This window comes from Procambarus clarkii, chromosome 37 (assembly GCF_040958095.1).
Source record: "Procambarus clarkii isolate CNS0578487 chromosome 37, FALCON_Pclarkii_2.0, whole genome shotgun sequence".
NCBI lineage: Eukaryota > Metazoa > Arthropoda > Malacostraca > Decapoda > Cambaridae > Procambarus > Procambarus clarkii.
This window is the reverse complement of record NC_091186.1, coordinates 39,537,400-39,558,649: the sequence shown is the minus strand read 5'-3', so window position 1 is coordinate 39,558,649 and position 21,250 is coordinate 39,537,400. Positions and strand designations below refer to the sequence as shown.

The 21,250-nt window shown below is 48.9% G+C and overlaps 1 protein-coding gene across 1 annotated transcript in view; it reads right to left on the bottom strand.

Moving 5' to 3' along the window:
* LOC138371913 (uncharacterized) overlaps nt 1-20,603 on the bottom strand; it is an 85,929-nt gene extending 65,326 nt beyond the window's left edge. The window contains exons 1-2 of the mRNA XM_069336963.1: nt 20,387-20,603; nt 2,508-2,578 (exon numbers count right to left, since the gene is read on the bottom strand). Of these exons, the coding sequence (XP_069193064.1) occupies nt 2,508-2,513 (6 nt within the window). The 5' untranslated portion in view covers nt 2,514-2,578; nt 20,387-20,603. The remainder of the gene's footprint in view (nt 1-2,507; nt 2,579-20,386) is intronic.
* Between the last annotated feature and the right edge of the window lie 647 nt (nt 20,604-21,250).

Here is a 21,250-nt window from a genome sequence, read left to right as displayed (position 1 = left end):
GGCGAGAATTTGTCGCGTCAGCAGCGTCTCGCCCAGCCAAACGCCGCCGCATGGCACCACATGAGGAACCAAGACCCTCATGTTCACGTGATTTCACCTCACGTTCACATAGCGCCCATACTTTGCGTAGACGGACTTTAGCTCCTGGTCCACGGTGTGCAATGCTTCCTCGCTGTCGTGCTGCTGTTGCGTCTCGCAGGACAGCAGGTGTACTTGTGTGGAGTGATGGTGATGATTTTATTCCTCTAATTCCTGCCTTTGACAATAAAGACGTTGGGATTACAGACCTTTTCCCTGATAATGGTGAGGACATGTGTGAAATGGAATCCTTTACAGCATTTTATAATGAGACGCTCATGGAATATATTGTACACCAAATGAACCTTCATGCGACTCATCTCATTGGAAAAGAGATAACAGAATATTCACGATTGCAGCGTTGGAAAAACACTACTATAGGTGAAATGTATGTATTTTTGGCAATATGTATGTTGATGAAACATTGTGTCAAACACGCTATCACAGATTATTGGAGCAAAGACCTGACTATTCCAACACCTTTCTTCGGGAAATATATGTCCCGAGACAGGTTTCAGATGCTCCTCAGGTGTCTTCATTTTGCAAGTAATGAGGACCGGACAGAGGATGATAGACTTTGGAGAGTCAGGCACTATATGAATGAAGTAATTGGAAAGTTCAGAGATTTCTACGTACCAGCACAGACGTTGGTGATTGACGATTCCCTTGTGCTTTTCAGAGGACGTGTTGCATTCAAGCAGTATATTCCCTCCAAACGCAACAGATTTGGATTGAAATTCTTTGTTCTTTGTGACTGTGAAACAGGATACATGTTACACACGATTCTGTATTCTGCTAGTGATGTAGACATTCCCGGTAACGACCAACATGGTTTCTCAGGTAATGTGGTAAAGTCACTGATGGTACCATGGATGAACAAGGGCCACATTTTATACACAGATAACTACTGTACAAGTCCCTTGCAAGCTAGGTCCTTGATTTAAAATAGAACTGGATTGTTTGGCACAGTCAAGCCAAGAAGAAGAGAAATGCCAGTGTTTGACAATAAACTTGAAGTTGGTGACTGCCAGCTAAGAAAAAGTGATCAAATACACTCAGTTAGGTGGAAAGACACGAGAGAAGTGAACTTGCTGACAACCGTTCATGATAGTACAATGGTGAACAGTGGCAAGGTGAACCGATAACGCAAAAACCAATAAGCCAGATTGTGTTCTTGACAATAATATCAACATGCATTTGGTTGATAAATCTGACATGATGGTGGGCACTGTCGAGTGAGTGCGGAAAACATTGAAGTGGACGAGAAAAGTGTTTTTCCGACTTGTTGACATAAGCATGCTGAACAGCTATAATATGTATCTGGTGAAAACTGGACATAAACCAAGTTTCCGTTCGTTTGCTTTTACACTTGGGACACAGTTATTAGCAATGTTTGGCAAAGATGTTTCTGGCATACAAATACCCATCATGAACCCAGTGTTGCAGCATGCTGCTACACCCAGGCTCACTCACATGGAGGTCATTCAAGCACACAGACTAAAACATTTGCCACCAGCTGGAAAGCATGCAATAGGCCAACGTGATTGCTTAGTTTGTAGAAAAAAAAGAGATCAGAAATGTAAACTTATGCAAACATGGTGTGAAGCGTGTGCAGTCCCATTGTGTGCTGTCAAATGCTTCAATGACTACCACTCTCTCCAAGAATTCTAAATGTGCAATAATAGTGCAAAAACCTGTAAATAGTGCGTGCATGTGTGTAAATATAATAATGAACAATGTGAATACTTATTATATTGGCATAATGGGAAAATATTTTTGTGCGCATGTGTATGCTCAGTGTATGCAACATTTATTACCACTGAACATGAAGCAATATTATATGCAACACAATTAGTGAATAATATTTGTGATAAAATACGCCTAGACACTGTAAATAATGCAGCAAAAATAAATTTGTGGCAATTCTGACTGCTTGAGGACTGCGCACAATGCCTCTGGGACGCACCTTGCATGAGCAAGCATGCAGGGTGTGACGTCATCGCTCATATTGTCGGCTCATTTATGTCATTTGTAAGTAGGATTAATTTTTTTCTCTCTCTCGTGGTCAGGGAACACAAATTAACAGGTTAGAAAGAATTTTTTTTTTCTTTTTTGTTACACGCCTGTGGGCGACAAGGGACAAATAGCCCTTAGCAACAAACGGGTTAATACACTCAACATCACTGGGTCATGCCAATATGATTAATACACTCACCATAACTGGGTAATGACAATATGATTAATACACTCACCATCACTGGGTAATGACTATAATTAATACACTCGCCATCACTGGTAAATGACAACACCAACATTAATACACTAGTTAATGAAAATATCTTGATTAATACACTCACAATCACTGGTTATTGACATCAACATGATAAACACACACACTGGTAGTACAGTAAGAATAAAATTGTCCTTACCATCATTAATGGGCAAAAGTTGTGTTTGCTATCGTCCTGGGTAGCTGAGCAGAGACTGGAAGCAGTATTACCTATTAAGGCAAAATAAAACAAATTTAAGGTTTCTATGCCTAAATTTTTCCCACCAAAACATAGTACATGTTTAGAAAAATTAAATATTTTTTTCTAGGTATTATGCTTTGAGCAAAAGTAAGGAGGGTGGGCAGGAGTAAGGAGGGTGGGCAGGAGTAAGGAGGGTGGGCTGGAATAAGGAGGGTGGGCTGGAATTGGGAAGGGGGTATGGGTAGGTTCTTGACTGCCTCCCCTCCCTCCCTCCCTCTCTAACAGCCTACGTAATACAAACCATGTGCATTGACCAATAAGCTGTTACAGCCTGGGCTGTAAAAGCTGGGGCTGGGCAAAAAACCAGTGTTGAATGTAGTGAAGCGCCATTTTCTGGGTGAGACCCGGAGGCTCCCCGGAGCTTTACCGGCTGATATGCTAATGTCAGACTTTGGCATCAGTCATGTGTATGAAGTTCTAGGGCCTACCGGGGACCACGGCCAGAACCTGGCCCCCTCAGAGAGGCAAGGGGAGCAATGGCCTATAGAAACCCCCGTGTGGTAGGAAGCATTCTATGTCTGCCATCGACTGGGTCAAGCATCCAGAAAGGTAAGCATTCCAAAACAAACCCCTATTCTGGTGAAAATTGCTACCTAAAGCCGAACTAGTGGATAGAACTCTTCAACAGAAAACAAGGTAACTAGTATGACGTCATACGTCACCGCGCCGCTGTCTGCGCAGCTCCCCCCTCCCCGGGAGTGGGAAGGGGGAGCCCCAGACCTCCCACGCCGGCTATCCACCCATCAGTTTTGAGGCTGGATGTCAAAACACACGAAAAACCGCCGACCGGAGGGAGGGAGGGTTGCCGGGGAGCCTCTGGGTCTCACCCAGAAAATGCCGTTTCACTACATTCAACGCTGGTTTTCTGGGGGGAGCCCCGTCGGCTCCCCGGAGCTAACTACCCACAGAGGAAGGTCAAAGGGACAGAATCGGGAGGCGGACACCACGCACCCCCCCCACGGAAGCGAGACAACCGGCAGCAAACGCCAACCCAAGGCGCCACAGCCCCGAAAAGTCCTGAGAACAACGAGCAGCAAGGCCCCCGCACGAACACCAAAAATCCATGCCCGAAAGACCGCAAGGCCACGTCGCCCAGACGGCAGCGAGAGCAGCGAAGCCACGAACGCCACAGGCATGAGGGAAGAACACAGGCAGCATAGCCGCAAGAACACGGCTGACCACCCGGGACACCATCATCCACGAACCGGGAAGAACAGAACCGGATCAACGCAAAACACGCTCTGGACCCAAACGCCGTGGCACGCAAACAACAGCGGAGGGCCGCCACTGAACACCAAACACGACACACCCCCGGCCCGACCAACGAAGCACCAACAAACCCTTGACCCCTCCAGAACGCAGCAGCCCCAACCCGCGCCAGAAAAGATGGAGACTACTGCCACCGAACAACCAAAACGCTAAAACCAAAGGAGCAAGAAAACTCAGCGACTCGACCCCCAGAGGCAAAGGCCAAAAGGAAAGATCCGACGAAAAAACACACCGGAACCGAAGGGGCACTACCAACCGAGGAGAAGACAGAGCACGCTGACCAGAGACCAAGATGGTGCAAGCAGCGCACGAACAGGCTGGAGGTGAAACGACGCACCAGACAGCTTACTAACGGTGCAGAAGCAACACCAAGACCGAAAGCAAGCTGAAGCGGCTCCGCCAGCGCCGCACGAAAAGAGGCAACAGTATGTGGCAAGACGACGGCCCCCAACCCCCACCAGAAAACCAAGCCGAGAGTAAACCAAGCTAACAAGAGTAATCACCTAAGAAGGGAAAGGAAAAGGAACGACCGCCAAAATATCACATACAGCCGCCAAGAGAAGCACGCAGGTGGGACACCTACCACGAAGCCACCCGACCACCAACCGGAGGCGCGACCGCGAGGCAGAACATAAGCAACCCCGACAAGGCCCCTCCGAGCCCAGGAAAAGGTGGAGCCGCGGGAAGATCTCGGGCGCGACCACCGAAACCCAGGTGGCACAAGGAGATGGAACGTCTGCCGAATAGAAAAACTCCCCAAAGCATGCAAGCCCGCCAGGAGTTCAGAAACGACGGGTCCGACGCGAGACATCGCAAGACCCCCCCCCAAAAAAAAAAAACGGCAGGGCAAGCTAGGAAACCAAAGAAGGCGGAAGGGTCGCCGCCAGAACAGTACCCGAACCAAGGGGTACGAACAACTGCAATAGACTGAGACAAAGAAGCACATCACAGGACACAGGCTGAAAAACGCCCAAGAACACACGCAGAACACCCATGCTGCAGAGGAGGCAGGAAGAAAGAGCAGAAGCACAAAAACCCCAGGAAAACAACCAGGGGTGGACAATCAGGCAGGGACAAAAACCCCACGCAATCCCCAGGCACAAAACAGCAGCAAAGTGCCACACCACAACCGGACACAGGAACAAGGACACGCCACCGTGAAACACGGTACCAATGCACACGTGCAGCAGCAGCAACAGGCACCACTGCAACATGCAACATGTAAATAGCAACTCCCTTCTGCAAAGGCAGAGAACGGAGCAGGTAGACCCCAGACAGGGCCAACGGAGACACGACAAAACCCTGCAGGCCCAGAAACCTGCACCAGGCGACCGACGGCGGAGAAACCCCGCTCGATACCTGCTGAATGAGGTACTGGGAGCTCTTTTACACCTCAAGCCCGGCCCAAGGCCAGGCTAGACCGGCCAGAGGGTGGCCCACCAGGCAGCTGCTAGGAGCAGTCCGCCGGCCCACATACCCCCACAACCAGGATGGGCCGGAACTGCTATACGAAAACAGGCTAGTGTGCCCTGGAAGTCCACGGACGAACCAGCAAGAAGGCTTATGCTCGCAAGTAGGTCGTGTAACAAGTACAGACCTCTGATAGTAATACAGTGTTCCCCAAATGTGCCAATAGCACCACTGCACTCCACTGGTACTATCCCGCAAGTTCTACCAGATAGGCGGGACCCAAGAGCCAGAGCTCAAACCCTGCAAGCACAGCCAGGAGCCTTACCAGGTGAGTACAGAACCAACCCTACAACCCCCACACCTCACAACATTAAAAAAGGTGGGTCCCCTGAATGACTCCAGCATGGGTTGGACATGCACATGAAGGGGACAGGAAGGGTTGAAAAAGGGACAGTCACAGGTGTGCGAACGGTCTCAGTCGTACAAAAATATACCTAAATAAAGACAGGTATATAAACAACTCCGCATCCAGCGCCCGGCCAAAAGACGCCAGACCGCAGAAACTCACCTGGCGAACGGTGGCACGAACTTGACATGACTCAACCGTGCCCAGAAGAACCTGGGAGCACTGCCAGGTGAAGACGCGAAAGCCAGACCCTGCCGGACCCGCAGGAGAGCAGGGAGAGGCGAAGGAGGCGGCCCACACCCATGACACAGGGAAAACCGCGGTGTCCTCCCCACAACTGGGAACCAGGACACCCCCGGAGCGAAGGGGCACATACCGCAGCAAGAGAGAAGAACGAGAGGCGAAGCATCGTAGCAAAAAGGGCGCAAAACACCAGCACTGAAACACCGCCCAGACCAAAACAAACTCCACGGCGCATGCGCATGACACGCTGGCCGAACCGCACAGCCCTCTCTGCAGGCAAGCGCCAACCAGGACTACTGCACTAGAAAAGTAGCCAAAAAAGGAAGCAGGAACAATAAAACCGGCCAAAGAAGCAAAGAGCCCAAAAAGGAACCCAACCAGGCGACAAGTAGCTCAACAGGGCGACAAGTAGTCCAACAGGGCAACAAGTAGCCCAACAGAGCGACAAGTAGCCCAACAGAGCGACAAGTAGCCCAACAGAGTGACAAGTAGCCCAACAGAGCGACAAGTAGCCCAACAGAGCGACAAGTAGCCCAACAGAGCGACAAGTAGCCCAACAGGGCTACAAGTATCCCAACCGGCTCACAAGTAGCCCAACCGGGCCACAAGTAGCCCAAAACGGCGACAAGGACGAGGAGCCGACAGACGTTCCAATAATGCGGGAAGCAGCGAAAAACCTTCCCTAACCCTCGAGAACACAGAAGCCAACACTAGTCCCGAAGGCACACAAAGGCGCAGGCGCATCCGAGATCAGAAGTCACGCAGAACCCCATCGAACGAGGAAACATGACGAAAACACCGTCCCAAAAAAGGGTGGGAGGAAACATCCACCCACAGGACGGAACCAACCGACTCAAAGGCCAAGGAACCGAGCCCGGGGAGGGGCCGACGCCCAACAGCACGTACGGCGAGTGGGGAGGAAAGACCCCACTCCGCGTAACCACAAGCCCCGCCTAGAGGGGGATAAAAAAAAACCACGGGGTCCAACGGGCCCAAGGCCCCCCAAGTCAGCCCCTTCCCAGCCCCGGGAACCCACACGACAGGCCCCGGGGCCGAGCCGTTCCCCCAAAGCCCCGGCCGTACCAGAAAACTGGGGCAGCCGTGAAAACACTAAGGAAGGGAGCCAACTGGCAGACTCATACAACACGGTTGGAGGAACAGGCTCAAATGACCCCGTCACTACCCCGGAAGGGGAATTCCCCGAGACTGCCCGAGTCTCAACACTATCAAAAACCCCGCCCCGAACCTACAGAGGGTAAGGAACCGGATGCAGGCAGGAAGGGTGATCCAGGGGAAAGACAAGGGGGCGTGGATGGAACCGAAACAACCAACACCCCCAAGTCCCAAAACGAACTACAACGGGGCAGCCCCGGGGCTCCCGGGGAGGAAACCACGAGACCGTTGCCACCACCAAGGCTCAAGTGCAACGCCCCTGCTGCCCGTACCAGCTTTGTCAGCACAACTGGGTAACCGAGCCACAACGAGCAACCAAACTCGCAGGACTCCTAGTCGAAGGTGTCACTGACCCCACAGGCAGCAGACGGAGGCAAAACAGAGAGTCACCCAGAGACAAAGGGTGAGAGCAACCCTCAAACTCGCAGGAAGCGAGGGGGGGGACTCTGGGGTCACATCCATCGGACCCGCACGCCCCCAGGGGTTTCCCAGGGTCGCGAGCGTTTACTATAAGAGGACTCGCGCTCAGGTAATCCCAGGCAGGGTACTGCTAACCGGCACCCAAAGCTACCAAACAACTTTCTAAGAGCTGAACCCCCGGGACGTGTAAACTCACGGGGACCTAGCAGGGGCTACCACCAGGAAATACTCAGAACACAAGGGACACAAGGGGCAAGAACGAAGGCAGACCCCCACCAGGTAGATAAACAAAAAGAAAAAGAAAACCCCGCAAGAGGACAGCGTACCCAAGCGGAACAGAGCCGGCCGCTATGATTGGTAAAGACAAGCTGCACAGTACCCTGCGCCCCACCAGTGCAAAAACTGCCCCTTACTCTAAGGCGAACAAGGGAGACAGAACACCCGAACACACAAAGAGCGGCCGAAAACCAAGCAGTAAACGGCCAAGCAGGGGCAGGACCCAAGGAACTTGTGGAAGGCGGCCCCAAGCCCCAAGGGCAGTACTTACAGGGCACCTAGGGAAGGGAACCCTAGGCACATGCAGCCCGAGTACTGGAGAATCACTCCCGGTTCACGCACCACCTAGAAAACAGACACCACACTCTAGGTACAGTGCTGAAACAACCACTGGAGCCGGAGCACATAACCGGTGCCTATAGCATCAGCCGAAGAACTGATGGGTGGATAGCCGGCGTGGGAGGTCTGGGGCTCCCCCTTCCCCCTCCCGGGGAGGGGGGAGCTGCGCAGACAACGGCGCGGTGACGTATGACGTCATACTAGTTTCCTTGTTTTCTGTTGAAGAGTTCTATCCACTAGTTCGGCTTTAAGTAGCAATTTTCACCAGAATAGGGGTTTGTTTTGGAATGCTTACCTTTCTGGATGCTTGACCCGGTCGATGGCAGACATAGAATGCTTCCTACCACACGGGGGTTTCTATAGGCCATTGCTCCCCTTGCCTCTCTGAAGGGGCCAGGTTCTGGCCGTGGTCCCCGGTAGGCCCTAGAACTCCATACACATGACTGATGCCAAAGTCTGACATTAGCATATCAGCCGGTAAAGCTCCGGGGAGCCGACGGGGCTCCCCCCAGAAAATATTTGAATTATGTGAAAATTAATATTAAATGTTAAACAAATCTCCAACTTATTGGCTTAAGCATCATGAAAGTTTCATTCCAATAATTTCAGAAATGTATTTTAGAAATTTTTTTTAAGAAGGAGAACATTTTGTTGATAAGGAGAACAGCTCCTATTAACTGGAACTGAGGGATAATGCAGTAATAAAGAGATGCAAACACTTGTCCAATGTACAAAGAAGAAGAATAATAGCAAGAAGTGCCCACAAAGTAAATATGCAGCTGGTGTCTGTATAGCATTGCTGAGTAATACATCATAATAGCAATAATAATGAGTATGTTATCATGCTCTATTTTGTTATATATAAAAATGCATTGCCTAATGTTAATATCTGTTACTTTCACCAATGTCCTTTTTTTTGTCTCCTTTGTTTATTATCTCCTTTTGTTGTAACCTCTACATCCTGGAGAGTGCATACCCATCCCTAACTATGTCAAGATAGAATGAAATTGATCACCAGATAAATCAGTCACAACTGGCAGAACTTGGGACTTTCATTTTTTTTTTTACCGAGTTTTTCACAGATTTCAAATTCTATTTTCTTTGTCTCTTTAGGCAGTTTTGATGATTAGGGACCAGATTAGGGCTTTATCACTTTTACAAAGTATACATTTTTATCCCCTAAATCATTATAATTTTCCCTATATTTAGTTTTTTGGGGGGTTATTTTTTCTTGACATCATTCCAACACATATTGACCTACAACTTTCACATATTCGAGTACGAATGCCAAACAACGTTTATTAAAACATATAAGTAAATTAATGAATTACAGTAGAACTACCTTATTCATTGTCGATAACTTCAACTTCAATTACAAGTATCTTCAAGTATCTTCAAAACTTCAAGTATCTCTAAAATTTTGAGTCAGCTTCAAAAAATTCAGTTTCTAACAGATTTTTACCATTTTTACAAATAATGTTCACTGCTGTGTGTTCTACAATCCTATTAGAATGGATTTTTCACAAACTCTAAATGTTTGTAGTTATCAATTTTTTTTTTTGTAAATTTGGCGCATAATTCAAATGCCACATTGACGATTTTTTTACAGTAAACTAAACTGAAAACATATATTCTAAATCTATGAAAATGAAGATCATTTACTATTCTGAGAGCATAATAACACCAAATGAACAATTGGTGATAGTTTATATTTTTGCAGTTAATCTCAAAATCTGAAGTATTCAATATTCAATTTCATAATTATTTTTTGTTTTCTTATTTTTCAAGTTACGTTTATGATCATTTAGACAAAGTTGCAGGATTTGCTAGTATGCACAAAAAATTGGAAAGCATTAGAGCAAATTTGAGAAATTGAACTTTGCCATCAGTTCCTGTCGTATATGTATGCCATGCACAGCTTAAGGGTTAATACAGAACTGTACTGTATAAAATGCATAAAACTTCAAAACTAACAATATTTCACTAATTATAACAATAATAATATTTTAAATAAAACAATTTGTAACAGTCAATAAGTACATCAAATTTTGAGTATGCCTATAAAATAAGCACAGGTCATGTCAACACGTGGGGCCTGGATGAGATGGCTGGCACCATGTGCTTCTCCTCTTCCTGGGGTAAAAATGTCGGGCTCGCACGCGAAGGATTTTTGTGATAAATTTGAACAATTTTTACTGTTTGAACTCATTTAATCTGTCAAGATGCCTCAGAGCAGCATTCATGGTATTGAAGGTATAAAACAAAAGAGAAAACATTTGTCAATTTATCAGACAGTTGACTTGATAGAGAAAGCAGAGCATGGATACTCTCTCACTCGACTCGCCCAAGAATTCAACATCGGTAAAGCTACAGTTTGTGATATAAAAAAACAGAAGGATAATATTAAGAAATTCTTTGCTCAAACTGAATCCTCGTCACGGCCTTTTGGATTTGTTCTTTTCTCAAACTCATGCAATAAGCAACAGGAAAACATTGTAGCCTGCTATGTATACAGATTTGGACTTGTATGTATGTAAATTATTTACACAGTATCGTGCGAAAGGAACTGCTGTTTCAGCTGATTCTATTAGAAATGCAGCTGAAAGACTTGCTGTAAAGTTAAACATTGACAATTTGAAGGCTAGCACTGAATGGGTATGTCGATTTAAATAAGAGGCAAGCATCATTAACAAGAAAACTTGTGGCGAGGCATTAAGTGCAGATGTTGGAAGTGCTAATGCATATAAGCATAAACTTTCTCAGCACATGATATCTAATAATCTAAGCTGGTTTTAAGTGTACAATGTAGATGTAACAGGCTTTAACTGGAAATGCCTTCCAAGAAACACTTTGGCCTTCAGGCTTGAGAAGAATATTCCTGGTTGCAAGGTAAAGAAGGAAAGAATTTCAGCATTATTGTGCTGTAACGCAGATGGCAGTCACCGAACAAAGTGCGCAATTGTTGGGAAATCTGCCAACCCCCAGAGCATTGAAAAACTGCATGAACAGACTACCTGTCATCTACTACAACACAAAAAACCAGCGTTGAATGTAATGAAACGCCATTTTCTGGGTGAGACCCGGAGGCTCCCCGGAGCTTTACCGGCTGATATGCTAATGTCAGACTTTGGCATCAGTCATGTGTATGGAGTTCTAGGGCCTACCGGGGACCACGAGCCAGAACCTGGCCCCCTCAGAGAGGCAAGGGGAGCAATGGCCTATAGAAACCCCCGTGTGGTTGGAAGCATTCTATGTCTGCCATCGACCGGGTCAAGCATCCAGAAAGGTAAGCATTCCAAAACAAACCCCTATTCTGGTGAAAATTGCTACCTAAGCCGAACTAGTGGATAGAACTCTTCAACAGAAAATAAGGAAACTAGTATGACATCATACGTCACCGCGCCGCTGTCTGCGCAGCTCCCCCCTCCCCGGGAGGGGGAAGGGGGAGCCCCAGACCTCCCACGCCAGCTATCCACCCATCAGTTCTGAGGCTGGATGTCAAAACACGCAAAAAACGCCGACCGGAGGGAGGGAGGGTTGCCGGGGAGCCTTCGGGTCTCACCCAGAAAATGGCGTTTCATTACATTCAACGCTGGTTTTCTGGGGGGAGCCCCGTCGGCTCCCCGGAGCTAACTACCCACAGAGGAAGGTCTAAAGGGACAAAACCGGGAGGCGGACACCACGCACCCCCCAAGGAGGCGAGACAACCGGCAGCAAACGCCAACCCAAGGCGCCACAGCTCCGAAAATCCCGGGAACAACACGAGAACCACGAGCAGCAAGGCTCCTGCACGAACACCAAAAATCCAAGCCCGAAAGACTGCAAGGCCACGTCACCCAGACAGCAGCGAGAGCAGCGAAGCCACGAACGCCACAGGCATGAGGGAAGAACACAGGCAGCTTAGCCGCAAGAACACGGCTGACCACCCGGGACACTATCACCCGCGAACCGGGAAGAACAGAACCGGATCAACGCAAAATGCGCTCCGGACCCAAACGCCGTGGCACGCAAACAACAGCGGAGGGCCGCCACTGAACACAAAAACGACACACCCCCAGCCCGACCAACGAAGCACCAACAAACCCTGGACCCCTCCAGAATGCAGCCCCACCCCGCGCCAGAAAAGATGGAGACTGCTGCCATCAAACAACCAAAACGCTAAAACCGAAGGAGCAAGAAAACTCAGCGACTCGACCCCCAGAGGCAAAGGCCCAAAGGAAAGAGCCGACGAAAAAACACACCGGAACCGAAGGGGCACTACCAACCGAGGAGAAGACAGAGCACGCTGACCAGAGACCAGGATGGTGCAAGCGGCGCATGAACAGGCCGGAGGTGAAACGACGCACAAGACAGCTGACTAACGATGCAGAAGCAACACCAAGACCGAAAGCAAGCTGAAGCGGCTTCGCCTGCGCCGCACGAAAAGAGGCGATAGTATGTGGCAAGACGACGGCCCCCAACCCCCACTAGAAAACCAAGCCGAGAGTAAACCAAGCGAACAAGAGTAACCACCTAAGAAGGGACAGGAAAAGGAAGGACCGCCAAAATACCCCATACTGCCGCCAAGAGAAGCACGCAGGTGGGACACCTACCACGAAGCCACCCGACCACCAACCGGAGGCGAGACCACGAGGCAGAACATAAGCAGCCCCGACAAGGCCCCCCGAGCCCAGGAAAAGGCGGAGCCACGAGAAGATCTCGGGCGCGACCACTGAAACCCAGGTGGCACAAGGAGATGGAACGTCTGCCGAACAGAAAAACTCCCCAAAGCATGCAAGCCCGCCAGGAGTTCAGAAACAATGGGTCCGACGCGAGACATCGCAAGACCCCCCCCCAAAAAAAAAAAAAAAAAAACAACCGGCAGGGCAAGCTAGAAAAACCAAAGAAGGCGGAAGGGTCGCCGCCAGAACAGGACCCGAACCAAGGGGCACAAACAACTGCAATAGACCGAGACAAAGAAGCACATCACAGGACACAGGCTGACCAACGCCTAAGAACACACGCAGAACATCCCTGCTGCAGAGGAGGCAGGAAGAAAGAGCAGAAGCACAAAAAAACCCAGGAGAACAACCAGGGGTGGACAATCGGGCAGGGACAAAAACTCCACGCAATCCCCAGGCACAAAACGGCAGCAAAGTGCCACTCCACAACCGGACACAGGAACAAGGACACGCCACCGTGAAACACGGTACCAATGCACACGTGCAGCAGCAGCAACAGGCACCACTGCAACATGCAACATGTAAATAGCAACTCCCCTCTGCAAAGGCAGAGAACGGAGCAGGCAGACCCCAGACAGGGCCAACGGAGACACGACAAAACCCTGCAGGCCCAGAAACCTGCACCAGGCGACCAACGGCGGAGAAACCCCGCTCGATACCTGCTGGATGAGGTACTGGGAGCTCTTTTACACCTGAAGCCCGGCCCAAGGTCAGGCCAGACCGGCCAGAGGATGGCCCACCAGGCAGCTGCTAGGAGCAGTCCACCGGCCCACATACCCCCACAACCAGGACGGGCCGGAACTGCCATACGAAAACAGGCTAGTGTGCCCTGGAAGTCCACGGACAAACCAGCAAGAAGGCTTATGCTCGCAAGTAGGTCGTGTAACAAGCACAGACCACTGATGGTAATACAGTGTTCCCCAAAAGTGCCAACAGCACTATTGCACTCCACTGGTACTATCCCGCAAGTTCTACCAGATAGGCGGGACCCAAGAGCCAGAGCTCAAATCCTGCAAGCACAGCCAGGAGCCTTACCAGGTGAGTACAGAACCAACCCTACAACCCCCACACCTCACAACATTAAAAAAGGAGGGTCCCCTGAATGACTCCAGCATGGGTTGGACATGCACATGAGGGGGACAGGAAGGGGTGATAAAGGGACAGTCACTGGTGTGCGAACGGTCTCATTCGTACAAAAATATACCTAAATAAAGACAGGTATATAAACACCGCCGCATCCAGCGCCCGGCCAAAAGACGCCAGACCGCAGAAACTCACCTGGCGAATGGTGGCACGAACTTGACACGACTCAACCGTGCCCAGAAGAGCCTGGGAGCACCGCCAGGTGAAGACGCCAGAGCCGGACCCTGCCGGACCCGCAGGAGAACAGGGAGAGGCGAAGGAGGCGGTCCACACGCATGACACAGGGAAAACGCGGTGTCCTCCCCACAACTGGGAACCAGGACACCCCCGGCGCGAAAGGGCACATACCACAGCCAGGGAGAAGAACGAGAGGCGAAGCACTGTAGCAAAAAAGGGCGCAAAACCCCAGCACTGAAACACCGCCCAGACCAAAACAAACTCCACAGCGCATGCGCATAACACGCTGGCCGAACCGCACACCCTCCCTGCGGGAAGGCGCCAGCCAGGACTACTGCACGAGAAAAGGAGCCAAAAGAGTTAGCAGGAACAATAAAACCGGCCAAAGAATCAAAGAGCCCAAAAAGGAACCCAACCGGGCGACAAGTAGCCCAACCGGGCGACAAGTAGCCCTACCGGGCGACAAGGAGCCCAACCGGGCGACAAGGAGCCCAACCGGGCGACAAGGAGCCCAACCGGGCGACAAGGAGCCCAACCGGGCGACAAGGAGCCCAACCGGGCGACAAGGAGCCCAACCGGGCGACAAGGAGCCCAACCGGGCGACAAGGAGCCCAACCGGGCGACAAGGAGCCCAACCGGGCGACAAGGAGCCCAACAGGGCGACAAGTAGCCCAACAGGGCGACAAGTACGAGGAGCCGACAGACGTTCCAATAATGCGGGAAGGTGCGAAAAACCTTCCCGTACCCTCGAGAACACAGAAGCCAACACTAGTCCCGAAGGCACACGAAGGCGCAGGCGCACCCGAGATCAGAAGTCACGCAGAACCCCATCGAACGGGGAAACATGACAAAAACACCGTCCCAAAAAGGGGGGGGGGAGGAAATATCCACCCACAGGACAGAACCAACCGACTCAAAGGCCAAGGAACCGAGCCCGGGGAGGGGCCGACGTCCAACAGCACGTACGGCGAGTGGGGAGGAAAGACCCCACTCCGCGTAACCACAAGCCCCGCCTAGAGGGGGATAAAAAACCCCACGGGGTCTATCGGGGCCAAGGCCCCCCCAAGTCAGCCCCTCCTCAGCCCCGGGAACCTACACGACAGGCCCCGGGGCCGAGCCGTTCCCCCAAAGCCCCGGCCGTACCAGAAAACCGGGGCAGCCGTGAAAACACTAAGGAAGGGAGCCCACTGGCAGACTTATACAACACGGCTGGAGGAACAGGCCCAAATGCCCCCGTTACTACCCCGGAAGGGGAATTCCCCGAGACTGCCTGAGTCTCAACACCACCAAAAACCCCGCCCCGAACCTACAGACGGTAAGGAACTGGATGCAGGCAGGAAGGGTGAACCAGGGGAAAGACAAGGGGGCGTGGATGGAACCGAAGGAACCAACACCCCCAAGTCCCAAAACGAACTACAACGGGGCAGCCCCGGGGCTCCCGGGTAGGAAACCACGAGAACGTTGCCACCACCAAGGCTCAAGTGCAACGCCCCTGCTGCCCGCACCCGCTTTGTTAGCACAACTGGGTAACCGAGCCACAACGAGCAACTAAACTCGCAGGACTCCGGGTCGAAGGTGTCACCGACCCCACAGGCAGCAGACGGAGGCAAAACAGAGAGTCACCCAGAGACAAAAGGTGAGAGCAACCCTCAAACTCGCTGGAAGCGAGGGGGGGACTCTGGGGTCACATCCATCGGACCCGCACGCCCCCAGGGGTTTCCCAGGGTCCCGAGCGTTTACTTTAAGAGGACTCGCGCTCAGGTAATCCCAGGCAGGGTACTGCTAACCGGCACCCAAAGCTACCAAACAACTTTCTAAGAGCTGAACCCCCAGGACGTGTACACTCACGGGGACCTAGCAGGGGTACCACCAGAAAATACTCAGAACACAAGGGACACAAGGGGCAAGAACGAAGGCAGACCCCCCCACCAGGTAGATAAACAAAAAGAAAAAGAAAACCCCGCAAGAGGACAGCGTACCCAAGCGGAACAGAGCCGGCCACTATGATTGGTAAAGACAAGCTGCACAGTACCCCGCGCCCCACCAGTGCAAACACTGCCCCTTACTCTAAGGCGAACAAGGGAGACAGAACACCCGAGCACACAAAGAGCGGCCGAAAACCAAGCAGTAAACGGCCAAGCAGGGGCAGGACCCAAGGAACTTGTGGAAGGAGGCCCCAAGCCCCAAGGGCAGTACTTACAGGGCACCTAGGGAAGGGATCCCTAGGCGCATGCAGCCCAAGTACTGAAGAATCACTCCCGGCTCACGCACCACCTAGAAAACAGACACCACACTCTAGGTACAGTGCTGAAACAACCACTGGAGCCGGAGCACATAACCATTGCCTATAGCATCAGCCGAAGAACTGATGGGTGGATAGCAGGCGTGGGAGGTTTGGGGCTCCCCCTTCCCCCTCCCAGGGAGGGGGGAGCTGCGCAGACAGCGGCGCAGTGACGTATGACGTCATACTAGTTTCCTTGTTTTCTGTTGAAGAGTTCTATCCACTAGTTCGGCTTAGGTAGCAATTTTCACCAGAATAGGGGTTTGTTTTGGAATGCTTACCTTTTTGGATGCTTGACCCGGTCGATGGCAGACATAGAATGCTTCCAACCACATGGGGGTTTCTATAGGCCATTGCTCCCCTTGCCTCTCTGAGGGGGCCAGGTTCTGGCTCGTGGTCCCCGGTAGGCCCTAGAACTCCATACACATGACTGATGCCAAAGTCTGACATTAGCATATCAGCCAGTAAAGCTCCGGGGAGCCGACGGGGCTCCCCCCAGAAAATGGCTGGTTCACACAGATTATTTTTGAGGATTGGTTCCAGAATCACTTTTATAAATTAGTAAAAATGCAGCAGATCAATGAGTGTAGAATTCATCCTGTTGAGGTAAAGGCATTGCTGTTGACTGATAATGCCCCAGCTCACCCCACTGCTAAATTAAAATTGCTTGATGGCAAAATAACATGTATGCCTTTACCACCAAACACTACATCTGTAATACAGCCATGGATTAGGGGTTATCTATGCTCTCAAAATGTTTTATAAAAAAGCTATGAATTCAGACATTATGGAAGTTCTGCTCTCTGAGGAAGACGAGATACTTAACCACTGCACTGCACTGCGCAACGCGCTTGTAGGTGCTTGACGGGTGGTGCGCAATGCGCCTCAGGGATCTTATATGTACAACGTATGATTCAAAACACCCGCGGCTACATGGGGTTCACATCGACTTCCTCAGGGCTCTTGTAAACAGACCCATTTAAAAAAAATCGTGGGCAGCATTCCCGGGTGTGAGAGCCTCAGTACTGAGTGAGCAACCAAGGCTGGTGCACGCAGCATGAGCTCACAGCACTGCTGTTCAGCTTGTGACCACAGCATTGCAGAATATCAAAATATATATATGTAACTGGTATTATTTGGCAAATGATAGTATTACAGAAGAGCCTGAGTGTGATAATGACTGTGTAAAATGTTCAAATGTCAGTGAATTAATGCTGTTCAAGATGTTCACAGCGCTAGCCACAGCACCACAACATTATTTCGTCCATCTAGGAATCTTCAAACAATTTTTTTAGGTTCTTTTCAAAATAAACTTGTGGTCGATTATTCATTTACAGGATTTAGAGACCAGGATTGTGTTAATAGCAGGATTGTGGTGATAATTACCGCTGTGCATAGTATTGTGGGAGGTGGAATTTTTTTTGGAGGGAGGGAATCGAGGTAGCGTCAGTGTGTGGCAGCCACTCTTGTTTTACTCACCATACTAGCTTAATGGTTCGCTATGGTGAACACAAATATAGATACTTATATATAATGTGTGTATATAGTGCAATAACAGCAACAGGAGTATGTTGGGAGGAGCCATTTTGGTGAGGGAGGTGGCATCGAACTCATAGCGTTGTCGTCTGCTGTGTGACTTGTCATGCAGTGTAATTACCTAAGTGTAGTTACAGGATGAGAGCTACGCTCGTGGTGTCCCGTCTTCCCAGCACTCTTTGTCATATAACGCTTTGAAACTACTGACGGTCTTGGCTTCCACCACCTTCTCACCTAACTTGTTCCAACCATCTACCACTCTGTTTGTGGGCACTGTGCTGTTTGGACACAATACCAGCTTAGTTGTAGTTATGATGAATAAAACATGTAGATATTTATACATAATGTGTGTAAATAGTGCAATAAAAACAATAACAGTATGGTGGGAGGAAGTATGTTGGCGAGTAAGGTGTTGGAGGAGTGAGGGAGGGCTGGCTGGGTGTGGCAGCTCACTCTTGTTTTTTGGGCTCACCATACAACTTAGTGGTTTGTTATGGTGAACACATATGTAGATGGGAATATATACAATGTGTGTGTATATAGTGTAATAACAACAAAAACACTGTTTGATTGATCATAGAATATAATATATATGTCACATATATGAGCTCCATAATTTTGAGCATAGCAATGAACCCTGAGCGCTCCAACGCCTAGTGCCCAAAGTTTGCTCAATTTCCGAGCTCCATCACGGCTCAAGTATGTCACACAATATTTTTTTGGGGGCCAAGAATTTATTTCCTGCACACAGGGGGGGGTGCCATATTTGGAGCCTGAGTAGCACAGTGGCTAATAAGGATACAAAGGCTAATAGAACACTAGAAAACTTCAAGAAATATTCAATTAAAGATGCAATTTATAACTAGGCCAAAGAATGGAGCACGTTGAAGGTCACCACATTAAAGAATGCATGGAATAAAATTCTGAGTCCGGCACCTGGTTAGAATGAAGACTAAGATGACTATGAATTTGAGGGCTTTGATAATGCAATTTTTGAGACATTCAGAGATGCAGGTGAGGAAGATTTGCAACTTTCTGATGTGAATGAGTGGTTAGATAATGATGCTGCTGATCACTTATATAATTAACTTATATGGTGAATTAACTGATGATGAGATTATCCAGTGTGTTACTGGTAATAATGATAAGGATGTGGAAGAGGAAAATGACAGTTTGTTACCTATTCCATATACAGTACTGCATCATTGCAAAAGGTTTATGATCTGCTTGATTTGGTTACTGTAACTGATAATGAATCAGTTACAATCTTGGTTAATTGTCAGTGTTGGCCCCATTAACCTTAAATTATAGTATGTTACTCTATGTTCTGATATGCTCCAAGAAAATGTTATGAGGAGAAGTTCACTTGCTTTTCTAAATTACACCTTGTATTCTGTAATTAATGTCAATAGACCACTGTACTGTTGCTAGAACTACTGACTCCATAATGTAATAGTCTATGCTTGTAATCCTTAAGTATCACTTTCTTTGTATTAATTTTTTATTTTTCTTGAACACTCTCATTTTGTTAGCTTACTTCTCTTATAATATTAGGTGTTTTACACCGTCACAACATTAATTACAAATTTTCTATATTATTATTAATTTTGCCTGAAACGCTTTGCGTAATAGTGGCTTCATTAGTATATGTAACTCCTGTCCCTTCAATTGAACAATACTCTTATGTTCTTTGTACACACAATCTTTTGAATAAATAATAATAATATTATTATTATTATTATTATTATTTACACAGAAAATCACACTAACGTGATTGATATACATCAATGAGAAAATTCACTCGTGCTGTGAGGCAATGTGAACCTGCAATGTTTGCGTCACCTCATAGCCCCAGTGGAGTGTTCATTAATGCACATCACCTTAGTGTGATTTTCTGTGTATCTGAAGTTGGGCGTACAGTGTTCAACTACAACACTTTACCCCTTCACCTGAGTGCTTGGGGGGTCTTACGTAAAACTTGGACCGGCTTCAAGTCTTCCTGTGATATAAGGATATCACAGACTTCCTGTGACATCAGTAGAAATCTGAGTGTAAGACTTTTAGGAAGTCAGTTGTGATACAGTGGTAGAATATGCGGCTGGCAATGCCTTGGTCGTGGGTTTGCAACACCACACAGTCCCAGGGGATTTTCTCATTATTATTCTTATTCTTATTATTATTATTCGATAGGCCAATGTCCACACCCCAACAATGCCATAGGCTTATAATTTACCCCAACAATGCCATAGGCTTATAATTTACCTCAACAATTCCATAGGCCTACGTCTACATCCCAACAATGCCATAGGCCTATTTCCACACCCCAACAATTGGATGTTCGGGTGTAAGACAATGGTGGAGCAGAAAGTACTCAAGTACTTACGGAGGATGATGAGAGTGCGAGGAACAAGGTGGTCAGGTGGAGCCAGTGACTCCTTCCTTCAACAGTTTTGTCTCTCCCTCGTGGTATATCCTCAATGTCTTCAGTGGTGTGGCCTCACCACACACTTACACTGCCATAAGTGTCCTGAGAGTACTGTGGGAGGGACAATTTGGCGGGTATTGTGGACACAGGTCTTTAAGACAGGCGAACTTCACGAGTCGAGTCGTGGAGACGTCTATAACAACCTTTGTTGTGATGACGTCACTCGCTCGCTCGCTTATCCGCCACGGTGCTCTTCTCATTTTCTTTGGTTACTGATCTTTGCCGACGTTTAATTAACCTGAGAGCAACTAATATTGGTGGCCTCAACGAGGACAGGAAGTTGGCGGCTTGTCAAAGGTCCTACCCATTTGTCTGGATGATCTTTTCTATCTGTATTTTAAAACCCAGTAGAGTTTTAGCGATTACCTTACCTACTCTCTGGCGGGTAGGCTGTTCCACGGGTTTACAACCATACGGGAGAAAAAGCCTCTCCTGTTTTCTGTCCTACATTGTGGCTTGTTGAGCTTGAACCCGTTGCTCCTCGTTCGTGTTACATCTGACCTTTTGAAGAAAGTGTCCGGATCGACATCGTCCAAATTGTTTAGTATTTTAAGTGTTTCGATGAGCTCCTCCCTGTCATGCCTGGTTTGCTGTGTTGTTTGGCCAGTGGCCCTCAACCCTTCCTGATACGAGAGATGACTATGCTCTGGTATGATTTTTGTTGCCCGGTGTTGCATCTTCTCCAGAGCAGCTATGTCTTTCTGAAGATAAGGTCTCAATGCCTGTATGCAATAATCCAGGTGGGGGCGCACCAGAGACTTA